General features: G+C 46.7%; 1 protein-coding gene across 3 annotated transcripts in view; it reads right to left on the minus strand.

Annotated features, from left to right (window-relative positions):
* Nucleotides 1–11,838: 11,838 nt before the first annotated feature.
* Nucleotides 11,839–18,378, minus strand: part of MATR3 (matrin 3) — a 97,371-nt gene continuing 90,831 nt past the window's right edge. For all 3 annotated transcript variants that reach the window (XM_069199314.1, XM_069199315.1, XM_069199316.1), the window contains one exon: nt 11,839–12,616. In XM_069199314.1, the coding sequence (XP_069055415.1) occupies nt 12,560–12,616 (57 nt within the window). In that variant the 3' untranslated portion in view covers nt 11,839–12,559. The remainder of the gene's footprint in view (nt 12,617–18,378) is intronic.

Genomic DNA, 18,378 nt, shown 5'->3' on the forward strand with positions numbered 1-18,378 from the left:
GCTAGGATCTGTCTTTCCAAAGCCAATCTTTTGGCCATCCTGGCTAACTGGATGTCCTCTTCACTGGGGCTATCCTCAGTGATTTCAGAGGTGTTGGTCTCTCCTGTGAGGGAACCAGCATCTCTGACTATTATTTTAGGAGTCAGGGTTTGAGGGACCCTGTTCTCCCTAGATAGGACTGGTAGGGGGGAATTGTCCTCCAAGTCACTATCCTCTTCCTCTGAGTTGCCACCCTCAGAGGGGTTGGCCTTTTCAAACTCTGCCAAAAGCTCCTGGAGCTGTATTTTGGTAGGTTTGGGGCCCATTGTTATTTTCTTTATTTTACAGAGTGACCTTAGCTCCCTCATCTTAAGATGGAGGTAAGGTGTGGTGTCGAGTTCCACCACAGTCACATCTGTGCTAGACATTTTGCTTCTAAAAGTTGGAATACTTTTTAAGAATCTACAACTGGTTCTAGAATCTAATTCAAACTTTTACAAACTTTTAAACTCTAAAAGAAATGCTAAACAGGATCTAACACAAGGCCCTAGCAGGTCTTTTAAGAATTTAGAAAACTTTTCAAATTGCAAAAATCAATTTCTAATGATAATTTTGGAATTTGTCGTGTGATCAGGTATTGGCTGAGTAGTCCAGCAAATGCAAAGTCTTGTACCCCACCGCTGATCCACCAATGTAGGAAGTTGGCTCTGTATGTGCTATTTCAAAGTAAGGAATAGCATGCACAGAGTCCAAGGGTTCCCCTTAGAGGTAAAATAGTGGTAAAAATAGATAATACTAATGCTCTATTTTGTGGTAGTGTGGTCGAGCAGTAGGCTTATCCAAGGAGTAGTGTTAAGCATTTGTTGTACATACACATAGACAATAAATGAGGTACACACACTCAGAGACAAATCCAGCCAATAGGTTTTTATATAGAAAAATATCTTTTCTTAGTTTATTTTAAGAACCACAGGTTCAAATTCTACATGTAATATCTCATTCGAAAGGTATTGCAGGTAAGTACTTTAGGAACTTCAAATCATCAAAATTGCATGTATACTTTTCAAGTTATTCACAAATAGCTGTTTTAAAAGTGGACACAGTGCAATTTTCACAGTTCCTAGGGGAGGTAAGTATTTGTTAGGTTAACCAGGTAAGTAAGACACTTACAGGGCTTAGTTCTTGGTCCAAGGTAGCCCACCGTTGGGGGTTCAGAGCAACCCCAAAGTCACCACACCAGCAGCTCAGGGCCGGTCAGGTGCAGAGTTCAAAGTGGTGCCCAAAACACATAGGCTAGAATGGAGAGAAGGGGGTGCCCCGGTTCCGGTCTGCTTGCAGGTAAGTACCCGCGTCTTCGGAGGGCAGACCAGGGGGGTTTTGTAGGGCACCGGGGGGGACACAAGTCCACACAGAAATTTCACCCTCAGCAGCGCGGGGGCGGCCGGGTGCAGTGTAGAAACAAGCGTCGGGTTTTCAATGTTAGTCTATGAGAGATCTCGGGATCTCTTCAGCGCTGCAGGCAGGCAAGGGGGGGATTCCTCGGGGAAACCTCCACTTGGGCAAGGGAGAGGGACTCCTGGGGGTCACTTCTCCAGTGAAAGTCCGGTCCTTCAGGTCCTGGGGGCTGCGGGTGCAGGGTCTCTCCCAGGCATCGGGACTTTAGGTTCAAAGAGTCGCGGTCAGGGGAAGCCTCGGGATTCCCTCTGCAGGCGGCGCTGTGGGGGCTCAGGGGGGACAGGTTTTGGTACTCACAGTATCAGAGTAGTCCTGGGGTCCCTCCTGAGGTGTTGGATCGCCACCAGCCGAGTCGGGGTCGCCGGGTGCAGTGTTGCAAGTCTCACGCTTCTTGCGGGGAGCTTGCAGGGTTCTTTAAAGCTGCTGGAAACAAAGTTGCAGCTTTTCTTGGAGCAGGTCCGCTGTCCTCGGGAGTTTCTTGTCTTTTCGAAGCAGGGGCAGTCCTCAGAGGATGTCGAGGTCGCTGGTCCCTTTGGAAGGCGTCGCTGGAGCAGGATCTTTGGAAGGCAGGAGACAGGCCGGTGAGTTTCTGGAGCCAAGGCAGTTGTCGTCTTCTGGTCTTCCGCTGCAGGGGTTTTCAGCTAGGCAGTCCTTCTTGTAGTTGCAGGAATCTAATTTTCTAGGGTTCAGGGTAGCCCTTAAATACTAAATTTAAGGGCGTGTTTAGGTCTGGGGGGTTAGTAGCCAATGGCTACTAGCCCTGAGGGTGGGTACACCCTCTTTGTGCCTCCTCCCAAGGGGAGGGGGTCACAATCCTAACCCTATTGGGGGAATCCTCCATCTGCAAGATGGAGGATTTCTAAAAGTCAGAGTCACCTCAGCTCAGGACGCCTTAGGGGCTGTCCTGACTGGCCAGTGACTCCTCCTTGTTTTTCTCATTATTTTCTCCGGCCTTGCCGCCAAAAGTGGGGCCTGGCCGGAGGGGGCGGGCAACTCCACTAGCTGGAGTGTCCTGCTGGGTTGGCACAAAGGAGGTGAGCCTTTGAGGCTCACCGCCAGGTGTGACAATTCCTGCCTGGGGGAGGTGTTAGCATCTCCACCCAGTGCAGGCTTTGTTACTGGCCTCAGAGTGACAAAGGCACTCTCCCCATGGGGCCAGCAACATGTCTCGGTTTGTGGCAGGCTGCTAAAACTAGTCAGCCTACACAGATAGTCGGTTAAGTTTCAGGGGGCACCTCTAAGGTGCCCTCTGGGGTGTATTTTACAATAAAATGTACACTGGCATCAGTGTGCATTTATTGTGCTGAGAAGTTTGATACCAAACTTCTCAGTTTTCAGTGTAGCCATTATGGTGCTGTGGAGTTCGTGTTTGACAAACTCCCAGACCATATACTCTTATGGCTACCCTGCACTTACAATGTCTAAGGTTTTGTTTAGACACTGTAGGGGTACCATGCTCATGCACTGGTACCCTCACCTATGGTATAGTGCACCCTGCCTTAGGGCTGTAAGGCCTGCTAGAGGGGTGTCTTACCTATACTGCATAGGCAGTGAGAGGCTGGCATGGCACCCTGAGGGGAGTGCCATGTCGACTTACTCGTTTTGTCCTCACTAGCACACACAAGCTGGCAAGCAGGGTGTCTGTGCTGAGTGAGAGGTCTCCAGGGTGGCATAAGACATGCTGCAGCCCTTAGAGACCTTCCTTGGCATCAGGGCCCTTGGTACTAGAAGTACCAGTTACAAGGGACTTATCTGGATGCCAGGGTCTGCCAATTGTGGATACAAAAGTACAGGTTAGGGAAAGAACACTGGTGCTGGGGCCTGGTTAGCAGGCCTCAGCACACTTTCAATTGTAAACATAGCATCAGCAAAGGCAAAAAGTCAGGGGGCAACCATGCCAAGGAGGCATTTCCTTACAGCTAGGCACTGTTGTAAGGGCCTCATGTGCAGTCTTGCGTTTGGGACAATGGCTATGCATGAAGACATCATGCCTAGGAGTTGTAATATCTTTGCTTGTATCTTTTGTGTTGGATACATGCGTTGTATGATGTTGAAATTTTGAATTCTTTGGGGACTTGGAGTGGCTACTCCTTTTGTTGTGTCTATTATGGCTCCTAGGTATTGTTGTACCTTGCACGGCAGAATGTTGGATTTCGTGAAGTTGACGGTGAACCCTAGTTTGAAGAGGGTTTGTATGATCTGTTGTGTGATTTGAGCACTCTATTAACGAATGGGCCTTGATTAGCCAGTCGTCTAGATATGGGAACACATGTATTTGCTGCCTTCTGATGTGTGCAGCGACTACCGCTAGACATTTGGTAAAGACTCTTGGTGCGGTTGTTAATCCGAAAGGCAGTACCTTGAATTGGTAATGTATTCCTTTGAATACAAACCTTAGGTATTTCCTGTGCGATGGGTGTATTGGTATATGGAAATACGCGTCCTTGAGGTCTAAAGTGGTCATGTAGTCGTGTAGTTTTAGCAATGGTAATACTTCTTGTAGTGTGACCATGTGAAAGTGGTCTGATTTGATGAATGTGTTCACTATTCTGAGGTCTAGGATTGGTCTCAGCGTTTTGTCCTTCTTTGGTATCAGAAAGTACAGTGAGTAAACTCCTGTGTTTATTTGTGTGTTTGGCACTAATTCGATTGCATTCTTTTGCAATAGTGCCTGCACTTCTATCTCCAGGAGATTGGAATGATGTTTTGTCAAATTTTGTGCTTTTGGTGGTATGTTTGGAGGGAATTGTAGAAATTCTATGCAATAACCATGTTGGATAATTGCTAGAACCCAAATGTCTGTAGTGATTTCCTCCCATGCTTTGTAATAATGACTTATTCTTCCCCCCACTGGTGTTGTGTGGAGGGGATGAGTGACATGTGAGTCACTGCTTAGTAGTAGGGGTTTTGGGGCTTTGAAATTTTCCTCTATTCCTAGGGAATTGCCCTCCTCTATATTGTCCCCGAAAACCTCCTCTGTACTGTCCCTGGTAACTGGACGGTGTTGCCTGTGAGGTGCTGGCTTGTGTGCTCTGACCCCGAAACCCCCCTCTAAAGGGTGTTTTACGGAATGTGCTGTAATTCCCTCTGCTCTGCGGGGAGTAGTGCGCCCATGGCTTTAGCAGTGTCCGTGTCTTTTTTGAGTTTCTCAATCGCTGTGTCCACTTCTGGACCGAACAGTTCTTTTTCGTTAAAAAGCATATTGAGAACTGCTTGCTGAATCTCTGGTTTAAATCCAGACGTTCGGAGCCATGCATGCCTTCTGATAGTTACAGATGTATTAATTGTCCGTGCAGCTGTATCTGCAGCGTCCATGGAGGAGCGGATTTGGTTGTTGGAAATGGTCTGTCCCTCCTCAACCACTTGTTTTGCCCTATTTTGTAGGTCCTTGGGCAGATGGTCAATGAGATGTTGCATCTCATCCCAATGGGCTCTGTCATAGCGCGCAAGTAGTGCCTGGGAGTTAGCGATGCGCCACTGGTTTGCAGCTTGTGCTGCAACTCTCTTACCAGCTGCATCGAACTTGCGGCTTTCTTTATCTGGGGGTGGTGCATCTCCAGATGTGTGGGAGTTGGCCCTTTTCCTAGCTGCTCCTACAACGACAGAGTCTGGTGGCAGCTGTGTAGTGATGAAAGCCGGGTCTGTAGGAGGCGCCTTATACTTTTTTTCCACTCTTGGTGTGATTGCCCTACTTTTGACCGGCTCCTTAAAGATTTCTTTTGCGTCTCGGAGCATACCAGGGAGCATAGGCAGGCTTTGGTAGGAGCTGTGGGTGGAGGAGAGTGTGTTGAATAAAAAAAGTCATCCTCGACCTGTTCTGAGTGGAGGCTTACATTGTGAAATTGTGCTGCTCTAGCCACCACTTGAGAATACGCAGTGCTGTCCTCTGGTGGAGATGGCTTCGTAGGGTATGCCTCCGGACTGTTATCTGACACTGGGGCGTCGTATAAGTCCCATGCGTCTTGATCTTGGTCACCCTGGCTCATGGTGGTGTGAGCTGGGGAATGTGATGGAGTTTGTGCTGGTGAGACGTTAATCACAGGTGGAGGAGAGGGTGGTGGTTTAACTTTTTTCACCACTTTTGTTTGTGGTGTTTGTTCAGTTTGGAACTCCAATCTTCTCTTTCTTCTAATAGGGGGAAGGGTGCTTATTTTTCCTGTCCCCTGCTGTATGAAAATACGCTTTTGCGTATGGTCTACATCAGTTGAGTGTAGCTCTTCCTCAAACCTATGCTTTTGCATTTGGGAGGTTAGCGAGTGCTCTTCTGTATAAGAGCCTGAAACTGGGTCGGTTGCAGTTTGTTTTGGCACCGAAACCCTGTCTGCATCTTTTTTCGGCTCCGAGGTGACTTTTCTTTTTCGGGGCCGAAACCTCTCGCGTCGATCTTCTTCGGTGCCGCTGTCTCGGCGTCGAGCCGAGTCTACACCGGTATCTCGGTGTCGATGCTTGTCTCCAGCACTTTCTCGGTCCCGAGAAGGCTGCGTGCCGGTGTCTCGACCGGAGTCGGACGATCTCGGCACTGTTTGGGCCTTTTTCGGTGCCGACGGTCGGTCACCGAATTTATGGGTCGAGCCATGGCCTGGTGGCAGTGGCGTCCCCTGGGCTTTGTAAATCTTCTGAGTGGTTTTCGACGTCTTACTCACGGTTTGTGTATCGTCGAATCCTTCGGAGTCCGATTCTTGGATCGAAAAGGTTCCCTCCTCTTCTTGTTCCTCGAACTCCCGGTGGGCTGTCGGCGCGGACGCCATCTGAAGTCTTCTGGCTCGACGGTCTCGGAGTGTTTTTCGGGACCGGAACGCACGACAGGCCTCGCAGGTGTCTTCACTGTGCTCAGGTGACAGGCACAGGTTGCAGACCAAGTGTTGGTCTGTATAGGGGTATTTATTGTGGCATTTGGGACAGAAACGGAACGGGGTCCGTTCCATCGGCGTTCTTCTGCACGCGGTCGGGCCGACCAGGCCCCGACGGGGGATCGAAAAAATTACCCCGAAGGGCACCGGAGCTCTTAGATCTTAGACGCGGTGTTGAATCTAACTACGCCGATCCCGAACGCAACAATACCGACGAAAATCTTCCGAAATTAGCTATCTTTCCGTTCCGAAACTCGGAGCGACAGGAACACGTCCGAACCCGATGGCGGAAAAAAAAAACAATCGAAGATGGAGTCGACGCCCATGCGCAATGGAGACAAAAGGAGGAGTCACTCGGTCCCGTGACTCGAAAGACTTCTTCGAAGAAAAACAACTTGTAACACTCCGGCCCAACACCAGATGGCGAGCTAAGCAAAACATGCGTATCTACAGCGACAGATGCCATCGAACATATCTTTTCTTAGTTTATTTTAAGAACCACAGGTTCAAATTCTACATGTAATACTTTGCATGAAAGGTATTGCAGGTAAGTACTTTAGGAACTTTGAATAATCACAATAGCATATATACTTTTCAAATAAAACACATATAGCCATTTTAAAACTAGACACTTAGTGCAATTTTCACAGTTCCTAGGGAGGTAAGTAATTGTTAGTTCTTGCAGGTAAGTAAACCACCTACGGGGTTCAAGTTTGGGTCCAAGGTAGCCCACCGTTGGGGGTTCAGAGCAACCCCAGAGTTCCCACACCAGCAGATCAGGGCCGGTCAGGTGCAGAGTTCAAAGTGGTGCCCAAACACACAGGCTTCAATGGAGAAGGGGGTGCCCCGGTTCCAGTCTGCCAGCAGGTAAGTACCCGCGTCTTCGGAGGGAAGACCAGGGGGGTTGTGTAGGACACCTGGGGGGACACAAGTTAGCACAAAGTACACCCTCAGCAGCACGGGGGCGGCCGGGTGCAGTGTGCAAACACGCGTCGGGTTTGTAATAGGAATCAATGGGAGACCAATGGGTCTCTTCAGCGATGCAGGCAGGCAAGGGGGGGGGAGCTCCATGGGTTAGCCACCACCTGGGCAAGGGAGAGGGCCTCCTGGGGGTCACTCCTGCACTGGAGTTCCGATCCTTCAGGTCCTGGGGGCTGCGGGTGCAGGGTCTTTTCCAGGCGTCGGGATCTGAGAGTCAGGCAGTCGCGGTCAGGGGGAGCCTCGGGAATCCCTCTGCAGGCATCGCTGTGGGGGCTCAGGGGGGACAACTTTGGTTACTCACAGTCTCGGAGTCGCCGGAGGGTCCTCCCTGAAGTGTTTATTCTCCACCAGTCGAGTCGGGGTCGCAAGTCTCATGCTTCTGGCGGGAAACGCTGTTGCCTTTAAGTTGCTCCTTTGGAAACAAAGTTGCAATCTTGGGTGAACAGGGCCGCTGTTCTCGGGAGTTTCTTGGTCCTTTTAGAGCAGGGCAGTCCTCTGAGGATTCAGAGGTCGCTGGTCCTGGGGAAAGCGTCGCTGGAGCAGTTTTCTTCCAAAGGGGGGAGACAGGCCGGTAGAGCTGGGGCCAAAGCAGTTGGTGTCTCCGTCTTCTCTGCAGGGTTTTTCAGCTCAGCAGTCTTCTTACGTTGCAGGAATCGGAGTTCCTAGGTTCAGGGGAGCCCTTAAATACTAAATTTAAGGGCGTATTTAGGTCTGGGGGGTTAGTAGCCAATGGCTACTAGCCCTGAGGGTGGGTACACCCTCTTTGTGCCTCCTCCCAAGGGGAGGGGGTCACATTCCTATCCTTATTTGGGGAATCCTCCATCTGCAAGATGGAGGATTTCTAAAAGTTAGAGTCACCTCAGCTCAGGACACCTTAGGGGCTGTCCTGACTGGCCAGTGACGACTCCTTGTTATTCTCATTATTTCCTCCGGCCTTGCCGCCAAAAGTGGGGCCGTGGCTGGAGGGGGCGGGCAACTCCACTAGCTAAAGTGCCCTGTGGTGCTGGAACAAAGGGGGTGAGTCTTTGAGGCTCACCGCCAGGTGTTACAGCTCCTGCCTGGGGGAGGTGATAGCATCTCCACCCAGTGCAGGCTTTGTTACTAGCCACAGAGGCACTCTCCCCATGTGGGCAGCAACATGTCTCGAGTGTGGCAGGCTGCTAAAACCAGTCAGCCTACACGGGCAGTTGGTTAAGGTTTCAGGGGGCACCTCTAGGGTGCCCTCTGGGGTGTATTTTACAATAAAATGTACACTGGCATCAGTGTGCATTTATTGTGCTGAGAAGTTTGATACCAAACTTCCCAGTTTTCAGTGTAGCCATTATGGTGCTGTGAAGTTCGTGTTTGACAGACTCCCAGACCATATACTCTTATGGCTACCCTGCACTTACAAGGGCTAAGGTTTTGCTTAGACACTGTAGGGGCACAGTGCTCATGCACTGGTGCCCTCACCTATGGTATAGTGCACCCTGCCTTAGGGCTGTAAGGCCTGCTAGAGGGGTGACTTATCTATACTGCATAGGCAGTGTGAGGTTGGCATGGCACCCTGAGGGGAGTGCCATGTCGACTTACTCGTTTTGTCCTCACCAGCACACACAAGCTGGCAAGCAGTGTGTCTGTGCTGAGTGAGGGGTCTCCAGGGTGGCATAAGACATGCTGCAGCCCTTAGAGACCTTTCCTGGGATCAGGGCCCTTGGTACCAGGGGTACCAGTTACAAGGGACTTACCTGGATGCCAGGGTGTGCCAATTGTGTAAACAAAGGTATAGGTTAGGGAAAGAACACTGGTGCTGGGGCCTGGTTAGCAGGCCTCAGCACACTTTCAAATCAAAACATAGCATCAGCAAAGGCAAAAAGTCAGGGGGTAACCATGCCAAGGAGGCATTTCCATACAGCCTATTTCTATGAGGCCAATCTGCCCCCAACGGGGACAGAAACCACTCGACACCAGGGAGTTTATTTATTTTTTTAACGTGAATTTCACGCAAGGGGAGCGACCCCTTAGGCAGGGGTGGGGGGGAGAGGGGGTAAGGGAAATTTTAGGCCATTTCTGCCCCCCTATTTTGATTAGGCCCCCCCCGCCCCAAGGGGGTAGAAACCACTAGGCACCAGGGATTTTTTTTTTTGGCGCCAATGTCATGCAGGGGGAGCGACCCCATAGGCAAGGGTCGCTCCGGGGGGAGGGGCATATTTATTTTAGGCCATTTCTGCCCCCCCACCCCGGGGCAGATCGTCCTATTAGGCCGATCTGCCCCCTGGGGGCAGACTCTAGGCGCCAGGGCAAATTTTTTTTGTGTTTTTTTTGGGTTAGTTTTTTCAGAGATGGGGAGCGACCAATTAGGCAAAGGTTGGGGGGGTGGGGGGACAAATGTATTTTAGGCCATTTCTGCCCCCCCCCCGGGGCCGGCTGAGCTAGAGGCCAAAATCCACAGGTAGGCACTGTTTTCTACGAAAAAATGTGATGTGTCCACGTTGTGTTTTGGGCTATTTCCTGTTGCGGGTGCTAGGCCTACCCACACAAGTGAGGTATCATTTTTATCGGGAGACTTGGGGGAACGCTGGGTGGAAGGAAATTTGTGGCTCCTCTGATTCCAGAACTTTGTCACCAAAATGTGAGGAAAACATGTTTATTTAGCCAAATTGAGGTTTGCAAAGGATTCTGGGTAACAGATCCTGGTCAGAGCCCCACAAGTCACCCCATCTTGGATTCCCCTAGGTCTCTAGTTTTAAAAAATGCACAGGTTTGGTAGGTTTCCCTAGGTGCCGGCTGAGCTAGAGGCCAAAATCTACAGGTAGGCACTTTGCAAAAAACCTCGGTTTTCTTTAAAAAAAAAATGTGATGTGTCCACGTTGCGTTTTGGGGCGTTTCCTGACGCGGGCACTAGGCCTACCCACACAAGTGAGGTATCATTTTTATCGGGAGATCTGGGGCAACATAGATTAGCAAAACAAGTGTTATTGCCTCTTGTCTTTCTCTACATTTTTTCCTTCCAAATATAAGAGTGTGTGTGTGTAAAAGACATCTATTTGAGAAATGCCCTGTAATTCACATGCTAGTATGGTCACCCCGGAATTCAGAGATGTGCAAATAACCAGTGCTCCTCAACACCTTATCTTGTGCCCTTTTTGGAAATACAAAGGTTTTCTTGATAGCTATTTTTCACTCTTTATATTTCAGCAAATGAATTGCTGTGTACCAGGTATAGATTGAAAACGCACTGCAGGGTGCAGCTCATTTATTGGCTCTGGGTACCTAGGGTTCTTGATGAAACTACAAGACCTATATATCTCCGCAACCAGAGGAGTCCAGCAGACGTATATTGCTTTCGAAAATCTGACATTCACTTTTTCCTGCAGAGTAAAATGTAGAGAAAAATTTGTTTTTTCACCTCAATTTCAATATTTTTCTTTTTCAGATATTTTCTGTAGGAAACCCTTGTAGGATCTACACAAATGACCCCTTACTGAATTCAGAATTTTGTCTACTTTTCAGAAATGTAGAGGTTTCTGGGATCCAGCATTGGTTTCACGCCCATTTCTGTCACTGTCTGGAAGGAGGCTGAATGCACAAAAAAATTGCAAAAATGGGGTCTGTCCCAGTAAAATGCCAAATTTGTGTTTTCTGATTCAAGTCTGACTGTTCCTGAAAGCTGGGAAGCTGGTGATTTTAGCACCGCAAACCCTTTGTTGATGCCATTTTCAGGGGAAAAAACCCAAGCCTTCTTCTGCAGCCACTTTTCCCCATTTTTTTTAAACGACATTTTCACTGTATTTTGGCTAATTTCTTGGCCTCCTTCAAGGGAACCCACAAAGTCTGGGTACCTCTAGAATCCCTAGGATGTTGGAAAAAAAGGACGCAAATTTGGCTTGGCTAGCTTATGAGGGCCTAAGCGCGAACTGCCCCAAATAGCCAAAAAAAGGCTCGGCACAGGAGGGGGAAAAGGCCTGGCAGCGAAGGAGTTAAGTGATTTGGTGCTGTTTAAATGCTCAACACTTTTTCCTTTCTGTAAGTCTGTCTGCTCAGGGACACAGCTACCCAGGTTTGAGCCAAGGGTTTCACAAACTAAACCTATCAGGCCTAAGAAGTTAGTGCAGTCGGACAACCATACCACATAATACACTCCATTTCAGAACATGTCATGTCAGAAAAGATGTAAAATAGCCACCTAATGACTAACCTCTTTGCCCGAATAAACCCCAATGGCAATAAAAAAATAGGTTTTAGAGATGTGATGCTGAATTGCAGCGTCTAGTCACAGAATATTTCCAAGGTTGTAAATAAGTAAGATCTCTTATTGGTAAATTCTTAAGTATTTTGCGGGCGATGTTCCCTGAAGCTCAATTTTCAAAAGATCAGTGAGGGTCACCTGATGACCTTCTGCAGCTGAATACAAGCTATTCTGATTTTTGCAGCCAGAAGATCAAGCACACGCTTCCCACTTTACGCAACTCTTGAAGCCAAGAAAAATGGCGACCAAAACCTAAATTTTTTATTTTCTTGTACATCAAATGAGTCATAAAACACCTTAAGTTAATGGTTTTAATAAGATAAATTAGACCATCATACTTAATGATATAGTAACCAGCAGGTGAGTGTTTATTTGTCATATTAGCAAGTTCAGAGAAACAAGCACAAAAGTCCTGAATACCTACAGTTTACAAAAAGGTAGGCATGCATGTCTAAATTCAAGATAAATACACATGTACGTCATCTAGACATACAAATCTGTGATGATGACCAAGGATTGGAGAACAGTGCAGATTCATGGGAAGCTTGGGAAAGCATACCAGACATGTTAACATATGAAACTGTGCCAATTATGCCAAAGATTAGCCAATTACAATGCAAATTAAATTCCAAATATTTTTAAAACCGCTTTTACAACATTTACAAATCTATTTGTACTCCCATCCATGGAACTGAGGGCTAAAACAGAGGAACTGGGTAGCTAGTAATACAGCAAGGTAAAATTGTGTTTCATTCTTTGTGTAGGTAACATTTACAAGGCGCAACACTGGAATTGGTAAATTCCTAGAAAATTTACTTATAAACATCTTTAACAGGAACAGAGGCAGAATGTTTACAAAATTCACCCACCATTATTCCCATGCTCTAAATGAACAAAACTTAGTCAACTTAAAAGTTGCAAACAAATTTGTTACAAATTATGAAGTTACAACAGATGAAAGCTATACTAGCACATTATCAGAAAATAAAGTACAATATCCATCAACTATTAGAATGTTTGTTAAAAAAAAATTAAAAAATGGAAATAAGGTGCACCCAACTGGTGACTAATCTTTTACAGGCTTCTTTTTTTTCTGATTAGCTGCTGGTTTTTCAAGTGATTTCTGTAAGAAAAAAAGCTTAGTTCATATATTTCATACGTATTACATGACTTATTTTACAAGACTGCTAAATACCCAAAGCTAGTACCAGCACTTCATGCAAGTTAGTCTTTAAACATTCAAGACTGCTGTAGCTGCTGCCACCATTTCAATGTCAGACAAGGAAACTTAAATTCCCTGACACTGCATCACTGGAGCTAAGCAACTTCTTCAATGTCATTTATCAAAGCTTAGCTTTGCTGAAAGGGGTTTATGGTGGTTTCAAGAGGGGTGGTGGGGGGGGGGGGGGATGGAGAGAATGGATAACAAATGGGGACGGCCCTAGCCCAACCAAATAAATGACTAATTGTGTTGAGAATATTCTGTAGCAGGCCTTCACACCGCCTCACTGCAGGAACCATCACCTAGCAGTAAGCATCAATGGCTCAGGTTTCGTGTTCTAATGCTCCAGCTAGTGGAGATGGACGCTGGGCTAACACCTCTGCACCCCCCACGACGATGCCTCCAGAGGGAAACCCAAGGGCCCCCCCTGACAGACTGCCCGGGACGAAGAAACTAGACACCTGGAATCAGCATTGCACCCGCAGCCCCCAGGCCCGTGAAGAATAGACTACAGGTGCAGCGGTGACAAGCAGGTGGCCCACAACCTTGCCCAGTCAGGGGCTGGCCCGAGAAGCTCCCCTGTGCCTTGCCTTCAACATCTGAGTGACACCCTCTTCCCCCCCCCCCCAATTGAAATCTAATACAAACCAGACACACCGTTTGCCTGCTGCACCCCGCCACCCGTGTGTGCCCTTCCCTTCTCCCATCTGCTCGCCAAGGACGAAGGTACTTACCTGAAAGACTAGACCTGATCACCCCCTTCCTCCATAGGGGCCCATGTTATTTGGGCTCCTCTGACTTCTGTACCTGACCGGCCCTGTGTTGCTGGGTGTTTGGGGTTGACTTGAACCCCCAACGGTGGGCTACCTATGCCCAGGAGAGAGCTTTTAAGTGTTTTACTTACCACATTAACCTAGCTGTACTTACGTCCCCCCAGGAACTGTTGAATTTTTCACTGTGTCCACTTTTAAAATTGCTTATTGCCATTTTATGAAACACTGTGTACATTACTGTTTTGGTTCAAAGTCCTAACTATACCTATGTAAAGTACCTTACATGTACTTACCTGCATTTGAATCTTGTGGTTCTAAAATAAAGAAAATAATATTTTTCTATATATAAAAATGTATGGGCCTGGAGTTAAGTCATGGAGTGTGTGTTCTCATTTATTGCTTAACACTACCCTCTGATAAGCCTAACTGCTCGAGCACACTACCATAAAATAGAGCATTAGTATTATCTATCATTGCCTCTGTCAAGCCTCTTGGGAACCCCTGGACTCTGTGCACACTATCTCATTTTGATATAGTATATACAGAGCCAGCTTCCTACAACTACTGACAGCGGTAAAAAAATAAATACTAAGAAAATGTGTAGATGTTTGCAAAGTTTAATATGAGGCTACGCATAATGCTCCCAGAATACCCCGAGTAGATGCAAATATTTGCATAAGCTTGAAATATATGTGACTCTTTGGTTTCAAAATGTTCACAAAAAAAAAATAATAAAGAACGCAACTAGGAAATAAAAATGTTTTGCTAACTTACTGTGAAATTTTAGGCACTGTTCTTTGAAGCACCATTTACTAAAATGTGTTGATGCATGCTACTATTTCCAATAAATATTCACAATGGAAAATGAAAATGTCACTTACCCAGTGTACATCTGTTCGTGGCATCAGTCGCAGTAGATTCGCATGTTCTGCAATAGCTCGCCATCTGGTGTTGGGCCGGAGTGTTACAAGTTGTTTTTCTTCGAAGAAGTCTTTCGAGTCACGGGACCGAGTGACTCCTCCTTTTGTCTCCATTGCGCATGGGCGTCGACTCCATCTTCGATTGTTTTTCCCCGCAGAGGGTGAGGTAGGAGTTGAATTGTAGTAATAGTGCCCATGCAATGGAGTGACTAAGTATGCACCTATTTAAGGTTGAGATGATACATATATAAATAATTGAAGGTAACTTCCAAACTGCTACAGGCTCCCGGGGAGGCGGGTGGGCACATGTGAATCTACTGCGACTGATGCCACGAACAGATGTACACTGGGTAAGTGACATTTTCAGTTCGATGGCATCTGTCGCTGTAGATACGCATGTTCTGCATAGACTAGTAAGCAGTTATTTCCCCAAAAGCGGTGGATCAGCCTGTAGGAGTGGAAGTAGTGTGAAATAATGTTCTTAATACGGCTTGACCTACTGTGGCTTGTTGTGCGGATAACACGTCTACACAGTAGTGCTTGGTGAATGTGTGAGGCGTAGACCATGTGGCTGCCTTACATATTTCTTGCATTGGGATGTTTCCTAGAAAGGCCATGGTAGCACCTTGCTTTCTGGTTGAGTGTGCCCTTGGTGTAATGGGCAGCTGTCGTTTAGCTTTAAGGTAGCAGATTTGGATGCATTTAACTATCCATCTGGCTATACCTTGTTTTGATATTGGGTTTCCTGCATGAGGTTTTTGAAATGCAATAAATAGTTGTTTAGTCTTTCTGATGTCCTTTGTTCTGTCAATGTAATACATCAATGCTCTTTTGACATCTAATGTATGTAGTGCCCTTTCAGCTACGGTATCTGGCTGTGGAAAAAACACTGGAAGTTCCACTGTTTGATTTAGATGGAACGGTGAAATAACCTTTGGCAAAAATTTAGGATTGGTCCTTAGGACGACTTTATTTTTGTGTAGTTGTATAAAAGGTTCCTGTATTGTAAACGCCTGAATCTCGCTTACTCTTCTTAGGGAAGTAATGGCGATGAGAAATGCCACCTTCCAGGTTAGGAACTGTATGTCGCAGGAGTGCATGGGTTCAAAAGGTGGACCCATAAGTCTAGTTAGGACAACATTTAGGTTCCATGAAGGAACAGGTGGTGTTCTTGGTGGTATAATTCTCCTAAGGCCCTCCATGAATGCTTTAATGACTGGTATCTTATATAGGGAAGTTGAATAGGTAGTCTGCAGGTATGCAGATATTGCTGCAAGGTGTATTTTAATGGAAGAGAAAGCCAGGTTAGATTTTTGTAGGTGAAGCAAGTAACCCACTACATGTTCTGGAGTTGTGTGTAATGGTTGTATTTGATTAATATGGCAGTAGCAAACAAACCTCTTCCATTTACTTGCATAGCAGTGCCTGGTGGATGGCCTTCTAGCTTGTTTTATGACTTCCATACATTCTTGGGTAAGTTGTAAGTGCCCGAATTCTAGGATTTCAGGAGCCAGATTGCTAGATTCAGCGATGCTGGATCTGGGTGTCTGATCTTTTGGTTGTGCTGTGTCAACAGATCTGGCCTGTTGGGCAACTTGATGCAGGGTACCACTGATAGGTCTAGCAGCGTTGTGTACCAGGGTTGCCTTGCCCAAGTTGGTGCTATCAATATGAGTTTGAGTTTGCTTTGACTGAGTTTGTTTACCAGGTAAGGAAGGAGAGGGAGAGGAGGAAAAGCGTAAGCAAATATCCCTGACCAGTTCATCCATAGGGCATTGCCTTGGGATTGTTCGTGTGGGTATCTGGATGCGAAGTTTTGGCATTTTGCGTTCTCCCTTGTCGCAAACAAGTCTATCTGAGGTGTTCCCCAGAGTTTGAAATAAGTGTTCAGAATTTGGGGGTGAATCTCCCATTCGTGGACCTGTTTGTGATCTCGAGAGAGATTGTCTGCGAGTTGATTTTGGATCCCTGGTATAAATTGTGCTATTAGGCGAATTTGGTTGTGAATTGCCCAACGCCAAATCTTTTGTGCTAGCAGGCTTAACTGCGTGGAGTGCGTCCCCCCCTGCTTGTTTAGATAATACATTGTTGTTATGTTGTCTGTTTTGACGAGAATGTATTTGTGAACTATTATTGGTTGGAAAGCTTTTAGTGCTTGAAAAACTGCTAGAAGTTCTAGGTGATTGATATGCAGTTTTGTTTGATGTACGTTCCATTGTCCTTGTATGCTGTGTTGATCGAGGTGTGCTCCCCACCCTGTCATGGAAGCATCTGTTATTACGTATTGTGGCACTGGGTCTTGGAAAGGCCGCCCCTTGTTTAAATTTATGTTGTTCCACCACAGAAGCGAGAGGTAAGTTTGGCGGTCTATTAACACCAGATCTAGAAGGTGACCCTGTGCTTGAGACCACTGTGATGCTAGGCATTTTTGTAAGGGCCTCATGTGCAGTCTTGCGTTTGGGACAATGGCTATGCATGAAGACATCATGCCTAGGAGTTGTAATACCATCTTTGCTTGTATCTTGTGTTGGATACATGCGTTGTATGATGGTGTTGAAATTTAGAATTCTTTGTGGACTTGGAGTGGCTACTCCCTTTGATGTGTCTATTATGGCTCCTAGGTATTGTTGTACCTTGCGCGGCAGAATGTTGGATTTTGTAAAGTTGACGGTGAACCCGAGTTTGAAGAGGGTTTGTATGATCTGATTTGAGCACTCTATGAACGAATGGGCCTTGATTAGCCAGTCGTCCAAATATGGGAACACATGTATTTGCTGCCTTATGTGTGCAGCGACTACCGCTAGGCATTTGGTAAAGACTCTTGGTGCGGTTGTTAATCCGAAAGGCAGTACCTTGAATTGGTAATGTATTCCTTTGAATACAAACCTTAGGTATTTCCTGTGCGATGGGTGTATTGGTATATGGAAATAAGCGTCCTTGAGGTCTAAAGTTGCCATGTAGTTGTGTAGTTTTAGCAATGGCAATACTTCTTGTAGTGTGACCATGTGGAAGTGGTCCGATTTGATGAGTGTTCACTACTCTGAGGTCTAGGATTGGTCTCAGCGTTTTGTCCTTCTTTGGTATCAGAAAGTACAGTGAGTAAACTCCTGTGTTTATTTGTGTGTTTGGCACTAATTCGATTGCATTCTTTTGCAATAGTGCCTGCACTTCTATCTCCAGGAGATTGGAGTGGTGTGTTGTTAAATTTTGTGCTTTTGGTGGTATGTTTGGAGGGAATTGTAGAAATTCTATGCAATAACCATGCTGGATAATTGCTAGAACCCAAGTGTCTGTAGTGATTTCCTCCCATGCTTTGTAATAATGACCTATTCTTCCCCCCACTGGTGTTGTGTGGAGGGGGTGAGTGACATGTGAGTCACTGTTTAGTAGTAGGGGTTTTGGGGCTTTGAAATCTTCCTCTATTTCTAGGGAATTGCCCTCCTCTATATTGTCCCCGAAAACCTCCTCTATACTGTCCCTGGTAACTGGACGGTGTTGCTTGTGAGGTGCTGGCTTGTGTGCTCTGACCCCGAAACCCCCCTCGAAAGGGTGTTTTACGGAATGTGCTGTAATTCCCTCTGCTCTGCGGGGAGTAGAGTGCTCCCATGGCTTTGGCAGTGTCCGTATCTTTTTTGAGTTTCTCAATTGCTGTGTCCACTTCTGGACCGAACAGTTCTTTTTCATTAAAAGGCATATTGAGAACTGCTTGTTGAATCTCTGGTTTAAATCCAGACGTTCGGAGCCATGCATGCCTTCTGATAGTTACAGATGTATTAATTGTCCGTGCAGCTGTATCTGCAGCGTCCATGGAGGAGCGGATCTGGTTGTTGGAAATGGCCTGTCCCTCCTCAACCACTTGTTTTGCCCTATTTTGTAAGTCCTTGGGCAGATGTTCAATGAGATGTTGCATCTCGTCCCAGTGGGCTCTGTCATAGCGCGCAAGTAGTGCCTGGGAGTTCGCGATGCGCCA

The sequence above is a fragment of the Pleurodeles waltl genome, chromosome 7 (assembly GCF_031143425.1).
Source record: "Pleurodeles waltl isolate 20211129_DDA chromosome 7, aPleWal1.hap1.20221129, whole genome shotgun sequence".
Taxonomy (NCBI): Eukaryota; Metazoa; Chordata; class Amphibia; order Caudata; family Salamandridae; genus Pleurodeles; species Pleurodeles waltl.